Consider the following 14,388-nt stretch of genomic DNA (forward strand, 5'->3'; position numbering starts at 1 on the left):
CAATATGTTTTGTTTGACATTGTCACTGATAATCAGGAGAAGAGAAACCCGCCAGGGTAGCCAGTGGCCCTGAGTCCATTACGGAGGGACTTTGCGGGAATAAACTGCAGTTTACTTGGAAATCTAGTCATCTGACTGGGTAGGGACCCGGCCTCTGAGCTTACACTGTGCGTAAAGGGAGACGAAGACCCAGGCTGCTGTCTGGGCGGCCTTGTGACTTGAGAAGGGGTGTGCAGTGGTCACCGGGGGCGTTCTCAGGAGTCATCTCTGGCGGTGCTTCCCTCGGGGCGGCGCTGGAAACCCCGTCTACATCCTACCTCAAGAGGGAGAGAGCTTTCTTCCTAATAGTTCCACAGAAGTGCTGATAAGGGCTCCCGCTGGTCAGGCTGGGGCCCCATTTTCACCCCCTTTGCCTGGGGAGGTGGCATGGCCACTGCTTGGCCACCTGTTGAGCTGGGGTGGAGTGAGGGGTGGTTTGAGCAGGGATCTACGGAGGAAGAGGGGACTGTGGAGAGCTGTGATTGGAGATGGGGCAGAGGTGCAGGGCAGGCAGAAGCACAGGTGTCTGCCGCACAGCCCTGGCCCTGAGGAACTCCCCGGGCCTTGGCAAGTGAGCGCCAGGCCACTGTAACTGTGCCAGAAGCAGAAAGCCATCCTGTGCTCCAGGAGAGGCCCAGGGAAGGCTGGGGAGACGTGGCAGCCCTGCTCACCTGCCAGCCCTCCCAGAGGACGGGTGGTGGTTCTGGTCACTCGCCTCCCTGGAAGACGTAGTCATGCCCAACAGGACTCACGGAAGAGCAGAGCGACCAGAGGGCTGAGGTGTGAGGAGGGACTGGAACGTACACTCTCAATTGTGGAGATTGGGCCAGGGCCAGGAGTCCAGCAGGAGTAGTAGACGCTTTTTGGAAAAGGTCTTCGAGGAAACTTATAGGAAAACCTGCCCGTGTGCGAGATGAACCCATTGCCTCGAGGAGATGCAGGCGGAAAGGAGGAAGGGGAGAGCCAGCATGCCGTGGAGGCTGCTCACGGGCGGTCTCTGGGCTGGAGCTGCAGCCTGGTCTCCCATTCCATCCCCATGACAACCCAGAGGGGGAGGCATTCTTAGTCTCGGTTTACAGAAGAGGAAGCCGAGGGACTTGCCTCAGGTCACACAACTGGGGAGATGGCAGAGCCCCCATTACAGACCTTCGTCCTCCACACCTGGTCCCTCTATCCACACGCACTGGGCAGGGACATCCTTGAGAACCAGTACCAGAGCCCGCAGGCCACCCAGGTTCTGGAAGGAACGGCCGGCTTCTTGACCATTTGCTCTCTGCTTCTCCATGCTTCAAGGCTGGCCTCCAGCGCCACCACCCCAGTCACCCCTCGCTGGGAGCCACTGCTCCTCCTCCGAACCCTCCTTGCTCAGAGCCCCTGTGGCGTGAAACCTGGTAGAGACAAGAAACAGCTTAATGGGCGGCTGGGAGACAGCTCTGGAGCCTTGCAGACGGGAGATAAGTCCTGGCTGCTCTCTGGACTCTCTGACCTTGGGCACGTTCATCTGTGAACAGGCCAATGGGAGGACTTAAATCCCAGGGCCAGGAAGGATGGAGCGAAACGAGGTACTTGAAGGTCTATGGTAAGCCCACCACCCAAGCGTGACGTCTTCAGCATCTTCATCATTTTACTGTTAGACATGCCTTCCCCTGAGCCGACATCCAGGTAGTCCTTGAATGCCTGATGCTCAGCGAACCCTCAGTGGACCCTTCGGGTAACTGAGGTCGGGGGGGAGCCATGTGGCCAGTTCTCAGCAGCCTCGGCGCTCGGAGACCGGAGAGCCCAGTCCGCGCCGTCCCAGCTAGTGCACTGCCCACTCGGAGCTCGGCTGAGCCCTCACACCGGGTCCCTGCTGCCAAGCGTGTCATGTTCCCTGTCACTCCCTCCTGACACCTTGTCTCTACTCCGTCTCCTGCATGGGCTGAAATGGAAATGATGCCTGCGCTGCGCGTGGGTACACGGTGGCTGCTAGGAAGCACCCGCACCTCCTCTCCTCGCTAGACCCAGAGCTCCTGGGGCCACTTGTTCCAGAAAAGGTCTGGAGAGCGTTCCTCCGGTTCCCGTACTCAGCGGGACCCCAGGCCCGGGGCTCGGGTCTGGTGGTGGGAGAGTAAGGCCCTCAGATCCTGTGCTGTGAAGATGGGCACCTGCCAGGAGACAAACCAAACCTAAGAAGGCAGAGTGACTGGCAGCAGGGGCAGCGGCTGCCCCTTCCCCTCGGCAGGACTCAGTCTGCCTTTCCAGTCCCCTTCGCCTGGGGCAGCTGTTGATGTTGTTAAAGCCATTTTCCTTTGATCCATGTGAATATTACTGATGTGCTCAGCTGCAGCGGAGGAGTTCCTTTCGTGATTCCTTTCACAGTTTGAATAATCATCTCCTCATTTATCAGCTTCATAAATCCACGTTTTCATAAGTCATCCTGCTTAAAGAGAGGCCCACGTGGAGGCCAGCCCGATCCTGGGGAATGGGATGCGTCGTAGCCATTACGGTCGCATCAGGAGACAGGGCTGTCTCCAGAGGGAAGTTGAGGCAGGCACTCTCTGCCAGGCGGCCAGGTTCCTACCCCCCTCACGCTGGGGCCTCCCTGGCCACGGGTTCCCTGCGTCCTCTGCCTGGCTGCTGGTGCCCTCCGAGGGAGCCCTGTGGGTGTTTGCTCCAGCAAGTGCGGCTATTGCTGTGTTTGGAAATTGTCTCTTAGTTACTTGTGTTTTCCTTCTGTTCGGTGTTGTTGCCCCACAGCCAGGCATCTCCCAGGCTTCCGAGACTGGCAACAGATAAGCAGTCTGTAATGAATGTTCCTGCCACGGTGGTTGAGAAGATGGATGTAGCAGCAGCTCAAGAAACATTTAAAAACAAAGAAATCACCCATAATGCCACCACCCTGCCTTAACAACTGATTTAATTTTTACATTTATCCCCTTTCATTCCGGGTCCACAAACACACTTTGTTCCAACTTTGCACTTAACCACATATGTACCATTTTGTTGTTGTTAATCCTCACCTGAGGATATTTTCCCATTGAATTTTAGATAGAGTAGAAGAGAGGAAGAAAGGAGGGAGGGAGGGAGGGGGGAAGAGAGAGAGAGAGAGAGAGAGAGAGACATCAGTGTGAGAGAGACACTGATCGGTTGCTTCCCGTACGACCCTGACCAGGGCCAGGGATTGAACTCGCAACCCAGGTATGTGCCCTTGACCAGGAATCGAACCCACGACCCTCTGGTCCACAGGGCAACACTAACTGCTGAGCCAGTGCATGTACCATTTTATTCTGCCATTGTCACCCCCCGTTAACAGATCCCAAACTACTCCCCATATTTGACAGATTCTTCCTAATTAGAGTGGCCACGTGAGAGCCCAGGTTCCGCTTTCCTGCTGCTGGACATCCAGCTTGCTTTCAGGGCTCGGTTATAACTGATCAGGAACACTTCGCCTGAATGTACTCACTGAACAAAGACCAAACATATGGCATTTTTATATTACTTCTGAGAAGGTTCTGTGAGTTATCACTGAAGTCCAAGTTTGCCAGTTTCAGTATCATTTCACTTGCTCGAGAATTTGTTGTGGTGAAGGCTCTGGAGCCAAATTGCTTAAGTTTGCACTCTAGTCCCGCAACCATACTAGCTGTGTGACCTTGGGCCAGTCACTTATCTTCTCTGTGCCTCAGTTTCCTTATCTAGTAAATGGGGATAATAAATGCAGTTACCCCGTGGATGGTTATGCCCATCTGCATTGCTCACAGTATTCAGTATTCCATATTTGTGAATTCATCTGCTCACTAGAATTTATTTGCAACTCCAAAATCAATACTTTCAGCGTTTTCATAGTCATTCACAGACATTTGCAGAGCGGCAAAAATTTTTAGTTGCCTGACACGGGCACATTCTCAGCGGAGGGGTAGAAGAAGGCAACACTGCTGTCTGGTGTCAGCACCCACACGTAAACAGGATCCTTTCCGAGGCATACTGAAGACCATGTTTTTCGCATTCTTGTGCTTTTTGTTGGCGATCCTGCTGTTTGAACGGGCCACAGGCATAGCGCTGAAGTGCTCTGTGGTGTTGCTAAGTGTGAGAAGGCTGTGATGTTTCTTACAGAGGAAATACACCTGTTAGGTAAGCTTTATTCAGGCGTGAGTTAGAGTGCTGCTGGCCATGAGTTCAGTGTTCATTAATGAACTCTATATTAAATTAAGGTGCCTTTCTGCAGAAACACACATACACCAAGGTTATGTATTGATCAGCTGGTGAAAACGTGGGCCAGAGGCCCGCAGGAACCGAATCCTGTGTTTCCCCTAGGAGCTGTGGCTCACCGTTCTCTAGTGCAGTGTCTGCAGCAACGTTGCATGGAGCCACCAAGAATAATGCAGCTTGACTGTTGATGTAAAGCGTTTAGAGCAGAGGTCAGCCTATGGTACACCCTGTATGTGATTACTGTTATTTTCTAAAATACATTTCACTGATTTGGGAGGAAGTTATCTAATCACTGAGGAAAGAGGATGCATCCTGCTGCCATGTTGGTTGGTTGTCTGTATTTCTTCTTGTGCGGAAGTAAGTCTGGTGGATATGGATATGGGGTACACAGGAAGGTGTTTGTAATGATACTGATGGCTTTGGCGTCACACGGGAGCAGCTCTGGAGAGGGGACACTGCACACCGTCTGTGGCAATGAGTGGGGAAAGGACTGACCCTGGGGTGAGCTGGGCTTTGGAGAAGGCTGACCTGGAGACCCGGCCGTGCTCGGGCCAAGACCCTTCAGCCTATGAGTGTGATGATCACATCATTAATCTTAAACAAAAGCCTGCACTGGTGTATTTTTAACTGCGTCAGAATATAAAATGATGACAGTGGAGATATCAGGGTGAGTATTTGAGAGCACATTTATTTACTGAAGCAAAACATCAGTCTGCCTGGTCTGCCGAAGGGTTTCTGATTTGTTGGTGTGTGATGTGAAATTTCTCTCACAAAGGCTTATATCCTAAACTATGGCTTGCTTACACTCTGAACCAAGTGCCTCTGTCCACACAGTCGCGATGACGGCGCTGGGGCTGTCCCTGGAGGCCCAGGCTGTGTGGTAGCAGTGTACACGCCTGCTTTCTGTCTCAGCCACGTGGAGCAAGGACGTGTGCCTTCGTTTGTTGCTAATGAGCGCACGTTTGAGCCCCAGACTGAAATCAGAAGCACCCCTGCAGGGCCCGAAACAGTCTTCCCCTGGCTGCTTCCCTCTGTGTGTAATGGGCTTCTTAGAGGCTGTTTGTAGGCGAGCAGCTGGGGGCCCGCCACCCAGTCTCTGATGATCAGAGCAGCGATTCTGTCCCTGCGTGGGGGTGGGCGGTGGCTCAGGCTCATGTACTGGGGATCAAGCGGTCATTTCTCTTCCAGGATATTAAAGCATTTGAAAACCAAAGACCCCCTGCAATTGAGACTAGAGCACTTGGAGCAGGGCTTCTCTGTCTATGTCAATGGGGCCAACTCGGAGCTGAAGGCGGCGCCACGGAGAGCCGTCCACGCCATCTCCTCCAGAAGTGCCTCGCTCGCCGAGGGGACACATGGTGAGCACAGGCCCGTCCAGGCCAGCTGCAGTTCTGTTAGTAACTAGGAACATGCAAATAACTGGTTATCCTGTACAAATTAACTATCCTTTTTGTTTTTTTATCCTCACCCGAGGACATTTTTGCATTTATCTTCAGATAGCGTGGGAGGGAGAGAGGGAGGAAGAGAGAGAAACATTGATGTGAGAGAGACACATCAAGTGGCTGCCGGGGATAAACTGCAACCGAGGTACGCACCCTTAGTGGGAACCGAACCCGGGACTCTCTGGTCCGCAGACCAATGCTCTAACCACAGAGCAAAACAGGCCAGGGCTTTATTTCTTTTCAAACTAGTCTTGGCCTCCACTACCCCAGGGCAAAGGTGGCTAGAGCAGAAAATTCCTGGCTTTTACATTTCCTTGTTCTCAGGTGCCTGTAATTTAAGAAAATGTCTAAGATGATTTTGACTATACCTAATTTTCACTCGAAATGGCTTGTCTTCGGGACCTAAGCTGATTTGATTCCACTGTTCTTTTTTTTTTCATCCTTACCAGAGGACATTTTTCTATTTTTTGTTCTGATAGAGAGGGAGGGAGAGAGAGGAAGAGAGAGAGAGAGAAACATTGACATGAAAGGGACACATCAAGTGGCTGCCACCCTCACGACCAACCAGGGCCAGGGACAAACTGCAACCGAGGTACGTGCCCTTGGTGAGAACTGAACCTGGGTCTCTCTGGACCTCAGGCCGATGCTGAGCCAAACTGACCAGGGCTCCACTGTTCATTTTTGAATTAGTTACTCCACATCCTGCATACTTTAAACGAGTGTCACATGTCCATGATAAAAGCACAGAAAGTCTGTGAAGGAATAGAGCGCAGCCAACTCCGTGGTGGCCCAACAAAGGCTCCACACATGATTTGGTGGTTGAATGATGGACGTGGCAGTGCACGTGGAGGCAGGTCCCACGTGGCTGCATTTCTTTGGGAGAGCCGTTTTGTCTTCTGTGCCTTTGTTTCTTCATCTTTAAAATGGGACTAATGGGGGTGCCTATGCTGAGGGTGCCAGGGTGCCCTTCAAAGCAGGCTGCTTTGCCTGAGAGACCAGTGTGCTATCGAGTTACAAGGAGGGGAGTTAGAATGAGGCAGAGCTGGGTTTGAACTCTGTCCTGCCACTGTCTAGCTCTGAGACCTCTGGCAGTTGGATCCTCTCTGACCCTTAGTTTCTTCTTCTGTAAAATGGGAATCATTATGCCCACCTTGCAGGCTTGCCAGGAAGGTTAAATGGCATAAGAAATGTAAAGTTTCTAGCACACAATAATCTTGATTTGTGTTCTTACCACAGGTATGGTAAAATCCCAAGCCAGTAATAGACAGTGAAAGTCAAAACAAGGTGATGAAAGGTGAAAGGATGTCCCAAAACCTTCCCTGGGAGTGTTGCAGTTCAGCTTGTAACATGAGCTTCCCAGTCCCCAGGGCAAAGAGGAAATGGGCCAACTTCCCTAGCTTCCGGGAGGAGGAGTCTGGCTGGCTGCTGCTACTTCGGGGAAGCAGGCCTTTCCAGTCCAGGTTTCAGGGAGGGCAGATAACAGGAGTCTGTACTTGGGCCACCAGCCCAAGTATGTTCACTCATTCAACACATCTCCCCTCTCCCCCCTCTCTCCCACTACTGCTGGCCTGTTGTGCACACTTCCTGCACCCTGCTTGTAGACCGTGGAGATGGTTCCTTTTTATATAGACCTGCTCCATCTGGCTGTACAGTATTACACATGTTACTGTCATTCCATTTTTGCTGGGCATTTAGCTTGTTTTCTAATGCTTTGCTGCTACAAATGGTGCTGCAGTGGATAACTCCACATGTAGGATTGTGGGCACACTGACGTGATTTAAATGTAAGTTACGCAGCTGCCATCAGTGTGAACCTGCCATCGGTGCCTCACCAAGTCTCCTCCCTCATCTCTGGTGCAGATTGCGGACGAAGAACCCTGTTTCGAGAAGCTGAAGAAGCTTTAAGACGCGATTCACGGACAGCCCCCAGCAAAGCCCAGCGCCGCGGATGGCACCAGGTCGAGACCATGGCCCCAGCTCCCACTTGAGAATAAGGATCGGGATTATTGCGGGAACAGAAACATAATCAGGGCGTTCAGAATCTCCGTGGGCAGTGGGCAGGGGGGCTGGGCACTGCAGTGGTGCCCTCTGCATGTGGCACTGGCCTCTGGAGAGTGGAGGAGACCATGGGATCCTCCAGCCTCTCTCGACATGGTCCTCCCTTCTGAAATATCACAGATCGGACTCACAGTCCCATCATAACGACTCATTCATATCGCTGTTTTTTACGGAGCACCTACGATGTGTCAGGCACAGTCTTAGATGTCAGGGATGCAGTGGGTGGGTAAGGCAGCATCTGCCCCACAGACCTGAGATGCCACTTGGGTGCTGCTGAGGCTGCTTCCGCCAGCAGCTTGCATTTTTGAGCCCCTACTGGGTACCAGGCGTGGTCTCAGCTCCCATGTGATTCTTTGCTTTGCCCTCACAGGAGACCTATAGGGTAAGTTCCAATGTCCTTTTTCTTTTAAGGGAGCTGAGGAGACCAAGGCTCAGAAAAGTTAAGTGAGCTTTCCAAGGTCAACCACCAAGAAGTAACAGGATCAAGACATAAATCCAGATCTTTGGCCCCAAACTTGAGGCCCCATATGGCCCTCATACCTCACCTTGCAGTCTCTCACACCTTATCAAGGACCTGTATGTCACAACCCCACTGCCTGTTCACACCACCTAGAGTTTTTAAATATTGATGCTCAAGCCCCACCCCCAGAGATTCTGGCTTATTTGGTCTGAGGGGAGGCTTAAGCAGTGGTATTTATATACTTTTTAATCCTGTGCTCACCAAGATTGGGAAGTACTGCTTATAACATTTTCCACTGTATCATGTGTATGGGTGTACAAGTAAATTCTTACATACACTTTATTGGCGCATCTTTGCAATAACTCTGTAGCTCTGTAAGTCCTCGTTGTGTCACTGAAGAAACTGAGGCCCAGAGAGGTGAAGTGACTTGCTCAGAGTCACACAGCTACTAAGAGAGGAGGGTAGGCTGAGGTTTCAACCTTAGACCTGTGACTCCTAATCCAGTGGTCCTCCAGGTCTCTGCAGACTCTTGTGGGTCTCTGATCAATGGGGGAGGGTGTTCCTGCTAGTTAGCTCTACTGCCAAGAGCAAGGCCTGCAGCAGAGCCTGGAGGCCTCCTTTGTCCCCAGCAATGAATTTTAATTTCTCATTAATAAGGCCTTTCTCCACTTCTAGGCTTCAGACCCTCCTTCTAGTTGTTCTGAGTGCCTTCTATTATCAGGAGCCATATTTGCAACTGTGACTTGATGGCTGCCCCTGAATCTGTGCAATTTAAAAGACTTGGCCTAAGATTAATTAGCATCCCTCCTCTGTCTCTCCCTGTGGTCTCACACTTCACAGGGCCTAATCATGGCTAATTTCCTGGCTTCCTGAGGCCGTGAGCACTGTAATTGTCCTTCTGGACCGTATCAGTCAGGGGTCAGCCAGTGCCTAACAATAGAGACCACTCAGACTATTTTAATCAGAACCGAATGTAACGCAGAAAAGCGGGTGCTTACAGAATCCTTGGGCTGGCAGAGGGTGGGCTCTGAGCTGCGTCTCCAGGAATGGCACCCAGCATCTTAGCAGGGGCCTGCCAGAAAAGCTACTGCCTAGGACACAGTCGGGAAGGTGGTCAGCATCAGGAATGTGTCACCCTAGGTTCCACCCAGGAATGAAGAAGCCACCGCCACAGCTGCTGGCCTCAGAGGGATGCTGTGCTTGCTAGAGCAGCACGTGAAGGAAGACCCTGTGTAGCCAAGGTGGGGCATTGTGAAAACCCATCGCCTCTGCCACAGTGCGGGACTCAGAAACAGCGTCCGCCTCACTTCTGCTGTCCCTGCCTTGTGTGAGGCCGTCTGAGTCACCCGAACCCTGGCTGAGAGGGAGTCCGGGGAAACGCAGTGTCTGGCTTCCCGCCTCAGCGGACAGGAAGGCGTCTTAGGAGAGTGGAATGGGTGCTGGGGCCAGCCCCCCCACTGACCAGATCAGCTCTGCTCCACTCCCACACAGTGCTTTGGGGCCGCCCCTCAGTATAAACTGACAGGGTGCGTGCAGCAGTGGTGAGTGGACCAGGAGCCGTGTCATGAAAGAAATTATCCACTAATTTAACACACATTTATTACCACGGGCCAGGCACTGGGCGGGGCTCTGAGGTTAAAAAAAATCAAGGCTCTGCTCCTGCCCTGGAAGGTCCTCCTGTGAGGACATGGGAACTGCTGACCAGGGAGGAAGATGTGGCCGCTGTTTTCCAACACGGAGGACCCGCCTGGTGGGCTCCAAAGATAACAACGTGAGCCTGTGGGCCAAACTTGCCCCCAGATCATGTTTTTTGAACTCACAAATTTAAAAAGAATCACTTGCTAACATTTAAATTCAAAAGATTTTACATAATTTACAAGAAGCTCTATCCCTGCTCCTCTAGAGAAAGGGACAGACCTGGCCCCCAGGCTAGGCCGCCCTCCCATCAGGCAGCCACTAGAGGGCGCCCAGGAGCAGCCTCCCTGGTTCCCAGGGCACAAGCCAGCAGTTTGCTGCGGTCCCCACCTCTCCCTTCAGGGTCCCAGAGCTGAGGCCAGTGGTCGTTGCATTTTGTTATGTGCTCTGCTCCTGTTTCTCTTACGTCGTTCCATTTCCCAGCTGGCTGTTTGGGATAGTTGAACCTGTGACCCCTGGGGAGTAGAAGGCGAGGGCTTTGGAGTCAGACAGAGTCCTTACTAGTGTGTGCCTTGGAGCTGGCAGTGTGGCCTCTCTGAGCTTTGGGCTCATCATCAGTGAAACCTCCCAGGGCTGCTGGGAAGGACGTGCTCACAGAGTGTCATAGGTGATCCATCAGTGGGGGTTCTGCTCGTGCTTCAGGTGGGAGTCCTCGGCCGCAGGTGACAGGCCCAGAGAAGTGGTTAAGAGCACAGTTCAAAGCCTTGGCTGCGTCACTTACTAGTTGCTAAACCTCTCAGTGCCTGTCTTCTCAGGTGTCAGCGGGGCTGATGATGTCGCCTGCCTCGCAGGGGAGGCAATGAGGTTGGGTGAGCCCATGTCGGCGAGCGTTTGAAGCAGCGCGGGCACAGAGGACGCGTCAGTGAACACACGACCGCTGCAGCCAGTGGCGGGCAGAGGCCGGAGACTGCGGGCTCTCCGCTCCTGGCTCCTTCAGCCCTTCGTTCGCGCTGTGACCACTTGCAGAGCACCCACTGCGTTTAGGACACTTGTGGGCACTGGGTCATGGCAGTGAGCGAAGCAGGCCAGGCCTGCTCTCCTGGAGCCCGCATGCATGGGGCGTGGTGGACAGGCCAAGGACCGAAGCCAGCAAGCAAGCAAATAAACAAGCGTGTGAGGACAGGAAAGAGTGGAATGAGGTGGAAATGTCTGGGGAAGAGTCACTCTCAGGAGGGTGGCTGCCAAGGCTCCCCCAGGGCTCCATCCGAGCCACAGCTGAAGATGAGCCGCTCCGAAAGCATCTCCCAGTGAAGGCACAGCGAGGACCACAGCGAGGGGTCAGCTGGAAGGAGGCGGGGTGGCCAGTGCCGAGGTGCAGACGGCGGGCTGTGAGTGGTGGGCATCAGGTCAAGGACCACCTGGGAAGATCCCCGGAAGGAGGTTGGGTTTTATTCTAAATGTGAGGAATTCCCTGGAGGGTTTTCAACAGGAGAGTGACACGTCTGCCTCGTGTTTTGGGAAGATCCACAGCCACTGTGTGTAGCAGGGCCGCCGACAGGGCTGGGTGGCTGGGGCGGGCCGGCGGGAGGACTGGGAGCGGGCTCCACGGGCTAACTCAGCCTTTTCCCCGGGTGCCACCCCTGCACCTCTGTTCCCTACCCCCAGCTTTTGCTATCACTTCAGCTGTCCCGATCCATCGGGAAAGGCCCCTCACTGCTGACATGCCTTCTCCACGTCAGTTTTCACGCCCTCAGTACTCATCTGTTGTCATTTTCCAAGGGAGAGACCACTGAATCTCAGACAGATTTTGTTACTCGGGTCATGGCCTGGACCGTGGGTCAGCCGGACAGGATGCTCACTGCTGCCCGGATGGGCTGTGACGGGAGGTGGGGGCCAGCCTGCCTGCCCCAGAGCTGTCCCAGAGTGGGGACTAGGTCCCCCCACTTCCATCGAGGAGGCTGCTGGCCAGACAGGAAATGGACAGACGTGCCAACTGCACCGTTACTGTCTTGAGGAAGAGACTGCATTGGTTGCCTTTGGCCCCAAGTAGTAGAGTTAAGAAGCAAGTTCCCCATGGTAGAAAGTACTTGGGGACAGATTTGGGGTGTAGCATAGAGATGCAGACAGCCTCTGTACCCTTTGGAATGGTTCCACGGCCCCTGGAGGCAGCCAGGGGTAGGCAGAGTTGTCAAGGTGGCAGAGTCTCCAGTGGCCAGTGGCGGCCAGTTCTCAAAAGCCACCCCATCAGGAGAGGGACCACAGCCCTGCCTCAGTTCGTGGGTTACTGCTGTACCCAGAGGAGGGACAGGACAGTGGTCACAGTGCACAGGGAGCCCTGTACTCAGCCTGCGGTCCTCCGGCCCCATCTCCCGGTGCATCCTGCATCCCAACCTGTCCTTGACAGTCTTTCTCAGTGTCTCCCCTGAACTCTATGGCCACACACCCTCTTCCCACCGAACAAACCCAGCACCTTTGCCTCTTCCAGTGGAACAAGTTTTCCTTCTTAGGGTCTTGCTCAGCAACTAGGAAGCACTTTTGGGTAGAGACTGCCCTTGAAGGAGGGGCTGCTTCAGGCTCACCAGCCACAGAGGCACAGAGTCAGCTAAATGCTGGCCGAGAGGCCTACCAGCTCCGCCTGTGAAACCCTCTCAGACCCGCCAGTCCTGGGGGAACCAGGGCGGCGAATGGAGCTGCCACCAGCACTGTGGAGTGGCCGGTGGTGATCAATGTGCTCCTGTTGTACTGTCCTCTTCCCTCCCCCACTTCTTGGCCTTAGATCTCTCTGCCGCTATCCTGGATTAAGATTTATGGCTTCCTCGGCCTTGTAATACGTGGGTGGACAGCAGCCTAATCAACAGAGCCCTCGTTTACCAAAATGCTGTCAGATTTGATGAAAGTCACGGGCTCTCAGCATTAAATTAGTAGTGAAGGGATTGGCCTTCCAGCAATTTACTGTGGGGTGGGCTTTCCTTAAAGGCGGGCAGAGCAAGTTCATTGCAGTGATCACAGCACAGGCTTCGCTCTCACTCCACTGCTGCATCTGGCTTCCTGTTGTGGGCTGGGCAGCTTCGGCAGCTCCAGGAAGCTCACAGTGAACATGTGAAGCATGGGGCACCTGCTCCTTTGTTTTCCTATTTCTGAGTTTTGAAAACTCCTGCAGTGAGGACAATAAATGAAATAACCCATAAAACGTTGGCCTGTACAGTGACCTTGAGTGACAGAGTGTCGAACGCTGTTATCTGTGAGAGATCAGACAAATCTGTCAGAACATGTCAGATAAGGTAGATTTACTCCCCACCCCAAACCTGCCTTTGTCAGTATCTTCAGAGCTCTGCTACCTCTAGAGGGAGCCATTTGCATAGCGCACATCTTGCTCCACCGAGCTCTGCTGCCCAGCCTTGATCCTTTTTTCCTATTTGCCAGGACGCTTTAATGCCCACCTCTTAGAACACTCTGCTAAGAGGAGCACAGATACACACGGATAACAGCATGACACCGGTTGAGTGTGGCTGAGTATAAAACAAGCTGGCCTTGGGCTGCCAAACTGGAACATGGGTGTTTGGATGCTGGGGCTTTTAATTCTGTTCTGGTCTATGATTGATACTGCAAAGGTCTACCCAAGTCTGGGCACTGCAGGTGGGCAGGAGAGAGCAGCTGCTTAGCAACACCCACTTGGGGCAAAGCAGCATGCCAGGCAGGGAGCCAGCCAGGAGCTTGGGCATCATCTTTGCAAGGGCGTGCAGGAGGGAGGCAGGGAGCTGGCATGCCTGGGGCTGGGTTGGAACCTGCCAGCCTGGCACTCTTTATGGGGAGGTGGGCATCATCGTGTGGGCAGGGCTGCTCTCCATCTTCTCCCAGTAGTGGCAGAGGCGCCTCTCTGGGGCTGAGGCAGGAGGACCAGCCAGATGGAGGGACTATTTATTCCCCTCTCTGGTACCCACTCAGCATCTAGAAACTTTCTGGATCATATTAGTTTTGTCATATACACCTCCTTCTATTATGGGTGCTGTGCGAATTCTTTGACGGGTCAGGGCATTGGTTTTTACATTTTTTATATCTTGACATGTATGCAGTCAGTACTCAGTAAGGACTTGCTGATTAAGTTCCTTAATGCCTACTGCGAACCTTTCTCCTGACATCTTGGGGGCAAGCAGTTGTGCGGAGCCCTCGGGGAGGGAGAGGGATACTTCTGGGGAAAGGGAGAATGGGAAAGTTGCAGAAGAGAGAAGGGCACGTGGGTGCTCCTCTTTGAATGCTGGAGCTCTTTGTCATATTTATAATTCGTATCAGACCAGTAGAGCTGCATTGATTCCAACTCTCTTACTTGCCAGTGGGAGAGCTGATTCAGGCATGGCTGGATCCAGGTGCTCAGACAATGTAGCAGGGCTCTTCTCCATCTTTCAGCTCTGCTTTTTCCCATGTTGCCCCGTGTGGCACCAAGATGGCCACCAGCAGCACCCGACTTACATTTTGACACCTGCTATTGCATGTCTTTGGCTTCCCTAAACCAATCAATCACCCAGTAACTGTGGGCCAGCAGGATCTAATGCTCAGATTGGCCAAGCCTGCA

At 53.2% G+C, this 14,388-nt stretch overlaps 1 protein-coding gene across 1 annotated transcript in view; it reads left to right on the forward strand.

Annotated features, from left to right (window-relative positions):
- LOC118641794 (katanin interacting protein) overlaps window positions 1-14,388 on the forward strand; it is a 203,788-nt gene that overhangs the window by 64,381 nt on the left and 125,019 nt on the right. The window contains exons 4-5 of the mRNA XM_036279354.1: window positions 5,413-5,582; window positions 7,526-7,623. Of these exons, the coding sequence (XP_036135247.1) occupies window positions 5,413-5,582; window positions 7,526-7,623 (268 nt within the window). The remainder of the gene's footprint in view (window positions 1-5,412; window positions 5,583-7,525; window positions 7,624-14,388) is intronic.

The sequence above is a fragment of the Molossus molossus genome, unplaced genomic scaffold, assembly GCF_014108415.1.
Source record: "Molossus molossus isolate mMolMol1 unplaced genomic scaffold, mMolMol1.p scaffold_m16_p_3, whole genome shotgun sequence".
Classification (NCBI taxonomy): Eukaryota; Metazoa; Chordata; class Mammalia; order Chiroptera; family Molossidae; genus Molossus; species Molossus molossus.